The 15,189-nt window shown below is 40.5% G+C and overlaps 1 protein-coding gene across 4 annotated transcripts in view; it reads left to right on the top strand.

Moving 5' to 3' along the window:
• SLC9A3 (solute carrier family 9 member A3) overlaps positions 1-15,189 on the top strand; it is an 86,236-nt gene that overhangs the window by 33,302 nt on the left and 37,745 nt on the right. For all 4 annotated transcript variants that reach the window (XM_048839370.2, XM_048839371.2, XM_075125526.1 and 1 more), the window contains 6 exons: positions 6,509-6,669; positions 8,036-8,114; positions 9,658-9,835; positions 10,832-11,052; positions 13,404-13,606; positions 14,211-14,300. In XM_048839370.2, the coding sequence (XP_048695327.1) occupies positions 6,509-6,669; positions 8,036-8,114; positions 9,658-9,835; positions 10,832-11,052; positions 13,404-13,606; positions 14,211-14,300 (932 nt within the window). The remainder of the gene's footprint in view (positions 1-6,508; positions 6,670-8,035; positions 8,115-9,657; positions 9,836-10,831; positions 11,053-13,403; positions 13,607-14,210; positions 14,301-15,189) is intronic.

The following is a 15,189-nucleotide window of genomic DNA, read 5'->3' on the forward strand; positions in this document are numbered from 1 at the left end:
TCCCACCATCCATGACAGGTGAAATAACAGAATTTTGGGGTTCAGATTTTGAAAGTAGTGCCTGGGATTTAGCTACTTATTTTCCATTAAATGTGATGGAAAACATGTGGCTTCATTCCCTGCATTGCTTTGAAAACTCTATCTAGAGGTCTAACAGAGTAGAACCACAAATTATGTAGCTAGATGTTTCTTTCTTTTTTTTTTTTTTTTTTTTTACGTTTATAGGCACAATTGATTAAATCAACAATTTTGCACCAGCAAAATTTGAGATTTTGGTTGTTTTTTTAATTTCGCTCAGATATAATTTGCCTTACCATTTTTAATCAAATATAAAATCTGTGTACCTTTCAAGGCTTTTAAAGTTGGTCAGGATCTGTTTTGTCTAATTTCTCTGTACTTTATTTAATCTAGTGTGTCTCTGGTGCGTATCACTATGGTGTCTGAGTGCCAAAAGTGATAGATTTCTGCAGCAAGAACGTCCTTCTATAAGAACAGGTTCATAGTTTTAATTGTTTGTTTGGAAGAATGTACTTTTGCTCACCCCAGTGCCTTAACTTTGTAAAGCAGAGATAAGCAGAGGGCAAACGAACACAAGAAAACTTCCATTGTCTCAGCTACAAGAAAGAAAAATGCGAAAGCAGTTCCACATGATGCATGCCTGTATGGTGATCTGGCAACCTCTGCGAAAAAATATTCCTTGCAAAGGAGAGCTGGAAGGAAGGAAGGAATTTGTTGCCTCTAAGGATCTGATTCCATGTATTTATCGAAAACTTGGATTAGCATTCTGACAGGTTTACACTGGCTTCTGAGGTTACAGCAAAGCTAGGCAGCCATGTTGCTAGGATTGTAAGCCTGATGGCCATTTCTCACTTGCCTACTATTGTTCTGGGTGTTTGTGCTAGGGTTTAATGCTGCTGCTTAAAAAAAAGGCATTATTGTGAAGTTAAATGGATGAGATTGCCTTACCTTGTTTTGCAGTAGACCTACACTCCCATGTAAACAAAATTGGTTTATTTTTTGCACCTGAAGATAGCTGTGGGGGTGGCTGTAACATACTGGCTAGCATGTGAGATACTTTATACCTGTACTGGATAGAATGTGACTTGATCACATCCTGTAATTATTTGTGATAGGATTACCCTTTAGGGGCTGGAGGCCTACAAATAGAATATATATCAAGCAGTGTTGTCAGACCTCTGGCCCATAGATCAGATCTGGCCCACTTAATGTGTCTCATATGTCCTATGTTCACATGCTAAAGAATCGTAGCTTATTTTTCTCTTTTTCAAGAATAGAAAGTTTCTAAACCCTCGTGATTGTGTTTGATTCCAACGTGAACAGAGCATCACCCAGGCAGTGTTGTCTTTCTGAGTTTGAAACAATGATCAAGAGCTGTGAACTGCCCTGTTTCTCTCCATTAGCCTCAATGAGGTGTAACTATCTATAAAACGTAATGACGATACTTTAAATGTCATAATTAATTTTTTAATTGATGCTCATTATAGGTGCTGGGATGGTGAAAGGGTTGGGATTTAAGTCCACACCAAGATGGGAATGGGGAACTGCTTCAGGGAAGGAAATGCGGAGGGAAGAACAGAAGAGACACCCAAAGACAGTAGAGGGAGAAAAAAAGCAAAAGAAGGATGGGAAAGGAAGTGAAAAAATGGGCAGAAATGGTTGTAGTCTTACTTATCAGAATATTTTCCCAGTGAGTGATGCTGAATGGGACAATAAGATGATGACTAAATAAAAATACGATTGATAACTAGAACATGTAATTTTTTACAAATCATCAAAACATTTTGAAATTTCAAAATTGTTTCCATTTTGCAGGGCTTGTAACAGACCAGTTAAAAGGAGTTCTGACATTTTTAATCAAAATTTGTCTTGAAAATGTCATAAAAATGACTTTGTTAATGAAAAATTTGGGTAAATGTTCTGCAAATGCAATTAAAAATATGGAGAATTTTGGGGAAAAGGAAACACTTAAGACAAAAGTTTGTTTTAAATAAAAGGCCATTTTCAGCACCCTTCCTCCCCCACTCCCCCCAAAAAAGAAGTGTTCAAAAATTTTAACTAGCTACAATAACTGAAACTGAGTTACAATATAAAGGCCATATTTCCCCCTTTATCTTTGTGCAAACTCTCATTGACATCAATGGGAATTCCACTGTGGACTGAGGGTAGGTTGTATAGTCATAAATGTCTTCCACATTTAAATCACAACTTAAATCACAGTTAAAAATGGGACTCAGCTCTTTCTATTGAATAGGTTTGACACTCCTACAGCCTGCAACAGCATAAGCATCACAGTCATCTGTAAACGGATGGGCCTGATTGTTTAAACCATTTAAAATGAGACTGCACAAAGAACTAGATAATATACTGTATGCACCATATTTAACTGACAGGATGATGTATTATGACCTATAGATCTTTTTTCGGTTCTAATCTCAATTATGGAAAAGGCCAGAGAAGCCTGTCCCTGAGTCAAACTATGTCACTCGCAAATAGAGATAAGTAGGACTTGAATAGCTTACGTGATACCAGCTAACCAAAGGATTAAACCTAATAGCCACATGCTGATATATAAGAAGGGAGAGAAGTCTGGGTATGGTACCTGCAGAGAAACCCAGCTCTCCCACTCCAGCTGCTGGGGAAGGAAGGGTACTGGGATTCTTCTTAGTTCTTGGAGCTAGTTTGTGGATTTTACTTCTCATGTTATCCTCTGTAGAGTAAGTGCCTGGGAGTATTTTGGGGTTGTTATTTTTTTTGTTTGTTTTTACTTCAAATATTATTATTCAGGCAAACAAAGGTGAAAGTTTAATATCACTGAATGTATGGATGTATATCCATTGAAAACATAGTTTTGATAAAAGCAACAACAGAAAACAGATTATATGTTTCTTCCAACTCCGTTGACAGATGGAACTAGTAATTGATTAACTCTGATCTATTCCCCAATATGAGAGCATTTCACCTAAACTGGATTACACAGATTTCAATTTAAATGAGTGGAAACACCTGTTAAATATGATATTCAGTGTCCTTAGTTAGAACTTGTACTATGTGCAGAAGACAAGTACAGAACAGGCAAGAAGATCAAAACAACAATGAAAAGGAAATGCTACTTTAAAAGTACATTTGGAAGAAATATAACTTAAATGTTAAACTAGTGCCCACTGTCACCCTTGCACATTCACATGAAGGAAAAAAGGAAAACCAATCGCAAGTCATGCTGACTGTTTCCCCCCCAATCATAAAACCAGCACTCACACTGTTGCTATTACTGGTGGAACTACATGGACAGTGAATTCCCACTTAATGAATTCTAATTATGAAGTTTAGCAATGTAGACAAGGTCTTAGTTTCCTGGTGACTTCCAGAGTGAAAATTGTTCTATAATTCTTTAGTGACAGTGCATTGAATTAGAGGGGATGGGTGGTAGGTTTGGTAGCCTAAGTAAAACTCAGGTTTAGCAATCCCACCTCTCTTGACACTATTTTGTAATAGTTACAGATGTGCCCTAACCTTCCCATCAGTATTTGCTCACTAGCTTTTGGAAGTTCTTAAAGAATGTAGTAGCAATCAGAATTGGTAACATATAAAACAGATAAGAGATGTAGGTGAGCCAATTCATTGTAAAGGCATTTGTTTTACAGTGTCCTAATATCCATAGTTATTGCCATTGAGCTATCTCTTCCTTAACCACAGCAAGCAGGGTAAGAATGTTACTGAATCTTTATTTGGAGTCAGGTGCGGGGCCAGCTTCAGAATTTTCTGCCAGGCCTGAAAGTATTTTGCCACTGACACCACCCTGCTACCCAATCACACAAGCCCCTCCCCCCCACCTCAAAAAAAAAAAAAAAAAAACCAGACTGTGACCCGCCCCTGCTCACTGCCAGTCTGTATAAATGTGAATGAAGACAACTGTCTCCATTTTATAAATAAATAGAATAACTATGTGCTTCTGAAAACCAGGAAGGTCTCTGTTCCCGTAATCCTTGTCAGCTTTACAGAAAATGATATTTTCCTGCTTCTTGGTGATGGGATAGAGAGATGGTGTCTATTCCTCTCCCATCTTCTTTGCTGCTGCCAGAGGGGGGTGGGTTGTGTCTGGTACTCTACCCAGCCTCCAATTTTGGGTCCTCCTCCTGGGTGAATAGCTCCATGCATTTTGTAACAAACAATCGAAAGTCAGTTTCTCGTTCACTTACCTGCCAGTCCCTAAATACTCTGGACTTGAAAACACATGCTCACCAGAAGGAGAGACCCTGTGAGCCTGGGTGAAGTGTGCCCACACTGCCATGCTACAAACAATACCACAGCAAAGCCACAGCTCTTCAATGTTCATTACCAAATTGTTACTCCCAAACTAATACGTCAGTTCTGTCCCCCTCGCCCCAAAGCAAATAACTTCTGGTGCACATGTACACCAATTACTAAAATGGGCCTCTGCACCATCCCTTTCAATAAATGGATTCTGGGCTCTGCCATGCTTCCCCCACCCTTCTTGAATTTTGGACTCCCTGCAGTTAATAAATACACCCCCACCCCGACTCCCATTAATTAATTCAGGTGTCTTCCTCTGCCCATTAATGAATTCTGAGCCCCAGATAAATGAATGAGACTCCATACCCATTTGTACAACTTCTCTGGAGCTGCATGGTTCTAGGATGTGCCAGGAGACCCTTATCAGGAATGTCAGCTTCTCTGCACCTCTCCCTTCCTCTTTAAGGAAAAGTGCGAGTGCCACACTTTTTTCTTGCTCCTCTCCTGCCATTTGCAAAGAGCAGTTGGCTCTGCCATGCCACACTCTGCCTCTCCCTCCCCTCCTGAGGTAGAGGAGCTCTTCAGGAGGCTCCTCTGCTTCCTGGCCACCCCCTTACCTCCTATGAAGGACCAGGGTTGCTCTGCTCCTTTGGTCTTCCCTGCAGAGCAACCAATTGCTTGTCAGTCCACTTGCCTGGGCAACATTTCCAGTCTCTCTAGGCTAGCAGGTGACTTGGCTTTTTAAACACCGAGTCATCAAACACAACAGATTAGGGACTTGGCTGGCTCCCTGCATGGATGAGGTGCTAGTGACATTAACAATAAAACTCTGGCCTCACAGTTTGGCAAGTAAGTGAAGGAGGAAATTGTTTTTAAATATTTCATTTTAAAATGCATTTATTTGTAATTTCTAAGGATCTTCTATATTCTGCTGACCTTCCAGTTTGAGATGCTTGCATTTCTGTTCCCTGTCCTACGGATACACTCAGAGGCTATCTGCTTCCAGGGCTATCAATCTGGAACCTTTGTTCAGCATGAAATTACTGTGCTTTTATAGAAGAACTAAATGAAGTTAATTTCCTAGGTGAGAACAAAAACACTGAAATAAATGTTGAGTTAGTCTGATACCATAATCAATTTTCTTGAGGGTGCCCAACCGTGTGCTGCTTACTCACATAAAACTCACTTTGGCTTCAGTAGGAGTTTTGTCTGAATAAGAAGTCCAGAAATGTGCTTTGAGGACAAATTCTGCATTTAATTACATAGAATCAGGTCAAGGGAGTTGCACCGAAGTAAGTGAGAGCAGAATTTGGCCTGTGTCAAGGTTCCTTCCCTACTCTGAACTCTAGGGGACAGATGTGGGGACCCGCATGAAAGATCCCCTAAACTTAGTTCTACCAGCTTAGGGTAAAACTTCACCAAGGCACAGTCTTTGCCCTTGGATTAGGTAAAACGCTGCCACCACCAAGTGATTTAACAAACAGTCAGGGAAAGGACTACTTGGAGTTCCTATTTCCCCAAAATATCCACCCAAGCCTTTACACCCCCTTTCCTGGGGAGGCTTGAGAATAAACAAGATGAGCACAAGCCAGCCTTGGATTTTTAAGACCCCAAAAAACCCAGTCAGATTCTTAAAAAACAGAACTTTATAAGAAGAACAAAAAAAGGTAAGAGAATAACTCTGTAAGATTAGAATGGAAGATAATCTTACAGGCAGTCAGATTCAAAACATAGAGAATCCCTCTAGGCAAAACCTTAAGTTACAAAAAGACACAAAAACAAGAATACACATTTCCTCCAGCACAACGAATTTACAAGCCAAAACAAAGAAAACCTAATGCATTTTCTAGCTAGATTACTTAGTAACTTTACAGGAGTTGGAGGTCTTGCATCCTTGAGCTGTTCCCGGGAAAGGTATCACACAGACAGACAAAAGCCTTTTTCCCCCCCTCCAGATTTGAAAGTATCTTGTCCCCTCATTGGTCATTTTGGGTCAGGTGCCAGCAAGGTTACCTTAGCTTCTTAACCCTTTACAGGTGAAAGGATTTTGCCTCTGGCCAGGAGGGATTTTATAGCACTGTATACAGAAAGGTGGTTACCCTTCCCTTTATATTTATGACAGCCTGTAATGTAAAGAGTGTGCTACTAATTTGGGGCTGATTGCTTCAGCACCATAAGGAGATTCATTTTGCTGGTGGTTTTATATATCTGTAAGTTTTTTGTTTTGTTTTCATAGGCCAACTCAAGATTGGGCTGCTGGACTTTCTTCTGTTTGGCAGTCTGATAGCTGCAGTGGACCCTGTGGCTGTACTGGCTGTGTTTGAAGAAGTTCATGTCAATGAAGTTCTGTTTATTATCGTTTTTGGAGAATCGCTGCTGAACGATGCAGTAACTGTGGTAAGAGGATTTCATATCCAAGAGTCACCTCAGTTCTGGAGGGTTTATTCTGAACTAATATGTCCACCATAGAATAAAGTGGCATATTGTCTGTGGCTCTCTGCTCATGTGTCAGCTACCACACGAAAGTTCTACTGGCATTGCTTGTCCTCCTTGTTTGCAGACATTTTGTTGCAAGTATTAATTATCTGAATATGAAGAGGGCATGTAGGTCACATATTATGTTCCTGTTCCCTGGTTGGATAAATATAACTCTTAAAATCAGGTTTCTGGTGCAAATACTTTATTTGCCATTTCTAGTCATCATGACTATCGTGATTTACTAAATTTATTTCCTGAGGTTTTGGGATACCTTCTGACAGTTCTTCGAACTGCTTGAATTTATTCCCAAAGGAATCTCTACTTTCATTTTTTAAAAAGTTTCCAGACCTGATGGTTTCAGGGAAAAGTTTTAAAATGTGACCCCAGTGCATTGTAAAGGCCCAGAAACCAAAAAGCATATAAACAGAACTTAAAATGCACTGGTTTTAAAAATCTCATGATTTTTGAATATTTGGGGTTGGCAATACTGTGGTCAGCAGTTGGATATCTATAAATATCTGTGAGGACTACAATGTAGAGTAAGAAGAGACTTACAATACAGCCTAGCTAACTCAAGTTATTTCTGTAACATCTCATCACTAGCCCTGTTTCTGTAGTGATGAAAGTGTTATAATAATGCCCCAAATAGTATCCTCAATTTCCAAAGCACGTTGTGTAATTTTTGCCCAGAGTCCCATTTGGTGCTTACCAAATTAGAATTCTCTTTGCTCCAGCCTACATTTTAATTAAATAAACACTATATCGAAGAGATGTTTTGATAACCAAATTATTTTGCTTTTAATTTCTTGGTGCTTTATTTTGCCTATCCACTCCCTTTTGGATGCACAAAATCTAAAATATATATTTTTTAACCCACAAATCACCCTCTGTGCTAAAATGATAATTATAATCCATTAAACTGCAGAATTTATCATGATTCTCACTTTTCTTCATCTTTCTTTACTGTCCACGCCTTCTTTAAAAAAAACTTCCATCAAGCACTTAGCTGCTACAGTGATAGGCTCTATGAAAGACCCTTGGACACACAGACAGACAAAACAGCCAGTTCTTTGGATAGATATATTCTACAGATTTCATTTTTATCATATTTTGGCCTCATGTTATTTGATTATGTATTCTCCAAACAGTTTTCCGCTTCAAAATAAATGGATTTTTTTTTACCTCAGTCTAACAAAATTTCAGGATTTCCCAGACCCATGCATGTGATGATTTGAATTTGCTTGATTCAGGAACAAATGCTAAGAGAAGCTACTTTTCTTTTTAGGTGCTGTATAATGTGTTTGACTCTTTCGTTGCAATGGGAGCTGATAACGTGACTGGGGTGGACTGCGTAAAAGGCATTGGTGCGTAGAATTTAATTATATGTTAATCGTTGATAAGTCTGCAGGACTGTAATAATAAATCATTGTAACCCTGTCAGCTTATGGCCTTTTGTAGCAGTGTGGGATTGACCACAGCAGCACCTCCTGCTGGCCATTCTGGAATTAGCTCAAGTCCATCCATAGGGCGCCCTCCTCCGGTGGTGTCTCCCCTGCTTTCGGAGGAACCAGCAGTCTATAGTCCAGCCACTCGCCTTGGTGGCCTGCTGCAGTCACCAGTCTAGTCCCTTGCTCCAGAGGCAAACTGCAGTCTGTGTTGGCCACTTCCCTCAGGGCAAGTGAGGGCAGCCCTAGCACCTTATCTGCCCTTCCTCCAGGGCCTCAGTCTGGCAGCAGTCAGCCAGCCAGAAGCTCCTTCTGGTCATGGTCATGGTCATGGTCATGGTCATGGTCATGGTCATGGTCATGGTCATGGTCATGGTCATGGTCATGGTCATGGTGCTCCTAGGCAGCCAGTCCTTCTCCCTAGCAGGCCAGGGAGAGACTCCCTCTGCTTTGTTGAGCAGCCCTTTATATATGGCCCCTGCTGGCCCTGATTGGCCACTGCAACAAGTCACGTCCCAATTGGCTCACTTAGTGAGCCCTCCTCTAATTGGAGGGTTCTGCGCAGGCTCCCTCTGACCTGTTTTAACCCTTCCTCTTCCTGGTGTGGGGCAAGTGCCCCACAACACCTTTACACACCCTTTTCCTTCCATCTCTAACTCTGAGGTTCTGTGGCACACCCCAGAAGAAGAAACCCACAATTGTACCTCCTCAATATTTGAGAACTGTAGCAGAAGAATTTTCCTCCTGAGTAGCAGCTCTGGGTGTTGGGCTTGGCCTCTGAAATCTAAGCAGTAGTTGGGTTAGATGGTTAAGACTACCTGACTTGACAACTATGCATATTTTGTTCATGATTCTGCCCTACCAGCCCTACCCTTTTGGAGCCCTTCCAGCAGAATAGCTCCTTTCCTGTAGTAGGAGGGCTTTTGTAGCCACAGCATGGTAGTGAAAGGGTTATATAGATATATATTCCCCATCTGTTTTAAATAATCAGGATTTGACAATGGTTACCAAGCAATGTTGTCCAAGATGTTGCAGTTCTTTCTCATTCTAAGCATAGGGAAACACTGTATCATTTTATATACCACTCTGTCAATGGTAACCCATGCATATAATTTTGTATGTGGTTTGGGGGAAATTTGTTTTTGTGGCTTAATGGGGAAATTTGTTTGGGGCAAACTCTTGGATTTTGAGCAATCTCACTGTGGTGACCTCTAACAATAAATAACCTTGTGTTTCCCTGAAAACGCTGAGAATTCCACATTCATACAAAGCACTCAAAAGTGATAAATATGTGTTTAGGGTTTTTTTTCAGGTAGCTGAATTATGTCTCAGAATGATGGGGATCTAGCACCATCCCTCTACATCATTAACCAATTGATAGGAAAGCCAGTAATAATTAAGACAGTTAGATGGTATTGATTTTTTTAAAAATCAGTTTAATTTGCATTTGTCCTTGTTTCAGTGTCTTTCTTTGTGGTGAGCCTGGGAGGAACATTTGTTGGCATTGTCTTTGCGTTCTTGCTCTCGCTGGTCACTCGCTTCACCAAGCATGTCCGAATCATTGAACCTGGATTTGTGTTTGTGATCTCATACCTGTCCTACCTCACAGCAGAGATGCTTTCTCTTTCTGCCATCCTTGCGTAAGTCTTTTATTTTATTGTTCTCCCTGGCAGTACTGGAGACGGAGCGTGGTTTTCAAAATCAATGAAATGTTAGACTTAAAGCACAGAGGCAAACTAGAGAATATTACACGTGAAAAAACAAAGACCTGGTCTGAAAATCATGATAATAAGTAAGCAATGGGTTACAGATCTAAAATACAGCCTTGAAAAGGGGTGAGGTTTCCAGGGTCCGGTTTGCAGTGTGAGGGCCCTTATTGTAGAATATACTTATTTGTTGGTCCCATATATGAATGCTAGTGCTTTGATCGTAACTGTTGGTATCGATTCAAATTTTCATTCTGCCACAGAATTTGTGATTAACACAAACATTTTCTAAAGCATGAGTCAAAGGAGAGTGTTGCTCTGACATGCTGTGCTCTCCGCTTACAAATTTTAAACTGCCAAATTTTATATTATTCTTTTAAACTTTCTCCACATGGCCAATTCCCCAGCAATCAGCTAACTAGATGTCAGGACAGGCAGAGTAAATTTGCCTGCCCTGTATTGAATCCCAGTGTGATTTTTGCCCGCTGCTGTACATTGGTTCTGAGCATACCTTCCATCTCAGTTTTGCCTATCCACTTTCAGTTGTTATTAGCCGCTACTGTTTCACAGGCTCTCAACCAGAGCAATACCATAGCCAGTATTTTCAAGATCTGAAAAACCTACTGCAAATGTCAACTTAGGTTTATATCTAATGTAAGCTTTAAAGTATTGACTGTGAAATAGTATGGAAAGTTGAAAGGCAGAAGAAGCTGGAGTTTTTTTATGATCTAATGAAACATTATTTTAGGGGGTGGGTGTTTATGGTATGTTTTCTTCATAGTTCAGACTCTACAGTATTCATTTAGATGCATTTATTTATTTCAAGAATACCAATTGGAAGCTTTTTTTCCCTGTCTGGCAACTGAAGTAGAGAGAGAAATACATTGCAACAAATATTATTATTCAAAGAACTGATGGGCTTCTTTTCAGGATAACTTTCTGTGGTGTCTGCTGTCAAAAATACGTCAAGGCTAATATTTGTGATCAGTCTTCTACCACCGTGAGGTACACCATGAAAATGTTGGCAGGCGGATCTGAAACTATTATATTCATGTTCCTGGGAATTTCAGCTGTAAATCCAGACATCTGGACTTGGAACACAGCTTTTATACTATTGACTTTGGTCTTCATCTCTGTGTACAGAGTCATTGGTAAGAAAAACTGTCATTCAATTTTTGCAGTGTTGATGCAAAACATATTTTCATGCTATATGGGATCATGGCATTTAGGGGCTTGTGTTTTTTGATATGCACCCATAGTTCTCAGTAATCTCAGTTGAAGTTATTACTACCGATGGTGGGTAGGAGAATAGATTCTTTAGTAAGCTTCATCACTTGCTGAAATCATAGACAGTTTTAATAAGATGTTTCAGGTAGCGCACCTGAGTTGCCCAAGGACTAATTTCCTGACTTTGGTGGCACTGGCAAATCTCTGGATCAAACGGACCTTATGCTACAACTTCTACCTAAACAAAAGACTTGCACTTTTTGTCAACCATCTCTTTACTCCTCCCTCTTCCCTTAGCTCTTTTAATTCTATAATTAAGAGATTATATTAAGCTAATTTTATGTTTGGCTTCAAGCTTGAGACATGGTGATGTAAGGCCCTACACAATCATAGCTCATATTCACTGGTATATGGTGCAAGAGATTTCCAATGGCTGGTGAGAAACAAAGAATGAGAGCCGGTGCTACTGCACCCATTTGGTGTACTGCAAAGGAACAGGGATTAGCTGTCGTTTTATTGGCACGACATAAAGGGTTCACTTTCAAATACATCAAATTCCAAATGATGAATAAGAATTTGCTAGGGTGTAGCTTATGTTCAAGTCTGTACTATTTAATCATTGTGTTATTAAGTGGCAAAAAAAGACAGCCATGTAATATGATAAAGTACTCCTTGAGCAGAATGTACACACGCACATTCACATACACTGACACCCAGGAAAGCATTAAACAAAACTTGGCTCGTGAAGGTTCAAATACCTCCAGTTCAAAGAAAATACAAATAAAACCCTATAACTAGATGGGTGCTCTTGCCTTTTTGGTTGGAGCCTCCTGGCACATGAGTGGAGGGTCTAACCCTTTGTCCTTCCAGATAGCATTTCTGCATAGCAAACTGATATAGTCTAATCAACCACCGGGGTTGTGTGCTGCTTCAATAAACTGTTGCATCCTTGACTGTTAGCGTTTTTGATATAATCCTGGGTAACTAATGGTGTTGCTGTATTGCTGGAATATACACAGGGGCTCTCAGTAAGAGTCATCATCAGTAACCAAAATAAAATTTAAAAATATCAACAATGACAATAAGTGTCAGTGAAGTAATTAAACTAAATGGTTGATTAAAAACACTGGAGATATGGTGATGTCAGGCATTACATAATTACAGCTCATGTTCTCCTGGAGGAACCACAGCGGTGACCTGAATTTCTTTAGAAAGATCCCTCCCTCCAGCAGGCGTGGGTCACAATCTGCACTCCTGAGCACAGGGACTACTCCTGGTGAGAAGAGCACAGAAGGGGAGGGATGCCTTCCTCTGCTGCCCTACCACAGAGGGGAGCACACAGTGGGTGCACCCCTGTATGGGATGATGAAGCAGTCATTTCCTCTGCACAGCTGGAAGCTCCATGAGGCATTGTACCTTCTTGAGCTTCAAGACCCCACCAGGCTCTTGCAGAGGGATACACCTCTGCAAGGACACTAATGTAGTGCGTTGGTGTAATGCCACAGTTTAGACCCCAAGACACAATGGTATGCAATCAAAAAATCTGCAGTATGACATGTTAATGGTATCACATTGCCTCCCAAAATCAACCCCGTTATAGCATCACTGTCTTCTTGAAAATAACAGGGTAAAATGTTATAAATCATTTCTTACTGCACTGCAGATTCTCCTCTACTCGTCTTCCTCTGTTAAATTTCAAGTACCACCACCCAGGAAGCCAGCCTGATGATATAATAGTGCATTGTGTTGCCATCAAGGGATGTGAAATGGGGTCCTTATGGACTATGGCAGTGGAGAGCTGAAGAGATATAGGGTGAAATCTTGGCCTCACTGAAGTCACTGGGAGTTTCACTGGTCATGGGGGGTGGGTGGGAGGATCCCAGAGCTCAGGCTCCAGCCAGAGCCCTGAAGTCTACCCAGCAATGAAACAGCCCCGCAGCCCCAGCCCTGTGAGCCCAAGTCAGCTGCGGGTTTTTCTTTGCTGTGTAGACATTCCCAGTGGGGCCAGAATTTTGCCCAGTGTTCCCAAACTGCAGGGATATCACTCCTGAATTAACCCTTCTGGCCAACACTCAGAGCAGGGATGCTGATTGCTGGAGAGTGCTGCATCCTTTTCCTTTGGTTGGAAGTGAGGGGGATGGTCACAAGGATGCAGGACCTTAGAACCTACTGAAAGGAAGAGAGTAATAAATGTAACAGAGAGTTTGTTTTTAAAGGAAGATGGTTAATCTATTTCTGTTACACTTCAGTGAGCCTGTGACTTTTGTTTTTATAGGTGTAGTGATACAGACATGGGTTCTAAACCACTACAGAGTGGTCCAGCTGGAAATAATAGACCAAGTGGTAATGTCGTATGGTGGACTACGGGGAGCTGTTGCTTTTGCTCTAGTCGCACTTCTGAATGAGAATAAAGTGAAGGAAAAAAACCTATTTGTCAGCACAACTATCATTGTTGTGTTCTTTACCGTTATATTCCAGGTAATTCAATTACTTGATTCTGCTTCTTAAAAAGAGGAGGAGGAGGTCCAAAAGGTATGGACGTGCCCCTCCATTTAAAGCAGTTCTCAGCTGCAGGTGAGGTACTGTTTCAGTGAGCCAAAAACATAATTGGCTCTGTAATTTTAGTAGCAAAGATCCCATTTTATGTTTTCACGTGGCCCCACAGGGGACAAAACACAATTTGCTGTGTGCTAAAAACTGTTCAGCCTTAACAACTGCAGTGTATTAATAGAGCTCAGGTGACTATTTGAACGAGTACCCGTCCCGTCAGCTGAATACCCAAGGGAAGCCGCCTTTTTACTGGGAGTTCCAAATAGTAAACTGCTTTACCATACGCACATATGCATGTTTTTAAAAGGCATAAAAAATAAATGGAAAAAACATAATTCTCCATGAAATCACAATTTCTGACGAAATAAATCAACATTTGCTTACGTGGAACTAAGCTGACTGACACCGGCTAAGGATCTGGCTCAGATAGATTATAATGTTCTTAACATGTCAGAATTTCAGAACAGATTGAGAGTAGATTTATATTCTCGTAAGATGATTTTGAAATTTTTATTAATGTCTTGTTATCTAGGGTTTGACAATCAAGCCTTTGGTACAGTGGCTAAAAGTGAAGAGAAGTGAGCAACGAGAGCCCAAACTGAATGAGAAACTCCATGGCAGAGTAAGATTGTAACAGCAATATTATGGGGGTTTGTGATTGCAGTAGAGATGGTCAAAAACCAGGAAAGAAAAAATGATTTTCCCTTTTGACAAAAACTAATTTCAAGATCAAAATAATTTCTACCAGCTCTATAATTAACTGGCTTGCCCAGTTGTTTTCTGGTCACTCTTTGCATTGCTTGGGGGGATGCCCAACAGGCCAAGTTTTTACTTCCTAAACCCTCAGGGGATGGAAGACAACTTGCTCAGCCTTGTGAGGCAATGGTGCCCATGATCCTTCATCTGGAAAAATTAGTAGTTGGAACATAGGGGCTTGACTTTGAGCAGGTCGATTGAAGCATATGAAAATAAGTTTACTGTAGGACAAAACTTAAACTCTAAATATTGGTTTATCTGTGTACGGGACAATTACCGGGTAGGCAATTATGAGAACATATAACTTGCATGTTACATAAACAGTAGTGTATAGTCTAGTGTAAGTGCTAATTTACAAATTAGCACAGTCCGATTTCTAATCAAGACTGAATGCTGTTCACACCCTTTGCAGTCCTAGAATTTGAAGGACTCTTCATCTTCAGATCTCTTGAAATTCACCTTTAGGAGAAGGTCCTAATACACTTTTTATATAACTTCTTCCTGTACTGAATATTTTCATAGCGTTCAAGACCAGAAGGGACCATTAGATCATCTAGTCTGACCTCCTGTATATCACAGGCCATGCCATACATTTCAACCCAGTTACCCCGGTATTGAACCCAATAATGTCGTCTGCATCATTCTGATAGTTTTAAAACTAGAAGTTACCTAGTGTGAATTAGTAAGTTATACTATGGATAAGTTATACATGAGGGAAAGGCAACCAATTAAGCATGTTAACAGTTCAACTCATG

Source organism: Caretta caretta, chromosome 2 (assembly GCF_965140235.1).
Source record: "Caretta caretta isolate rCarCar2 chromosome 2, rCarCar1.hap1, whole genome shotgun sequence".
In the NCBI taxonomy this organism is placed as follows: Eukaryota; Metazoa; Chordata; order Testudines; family Cheloniidae; genus Caretta; species Caretta caretta.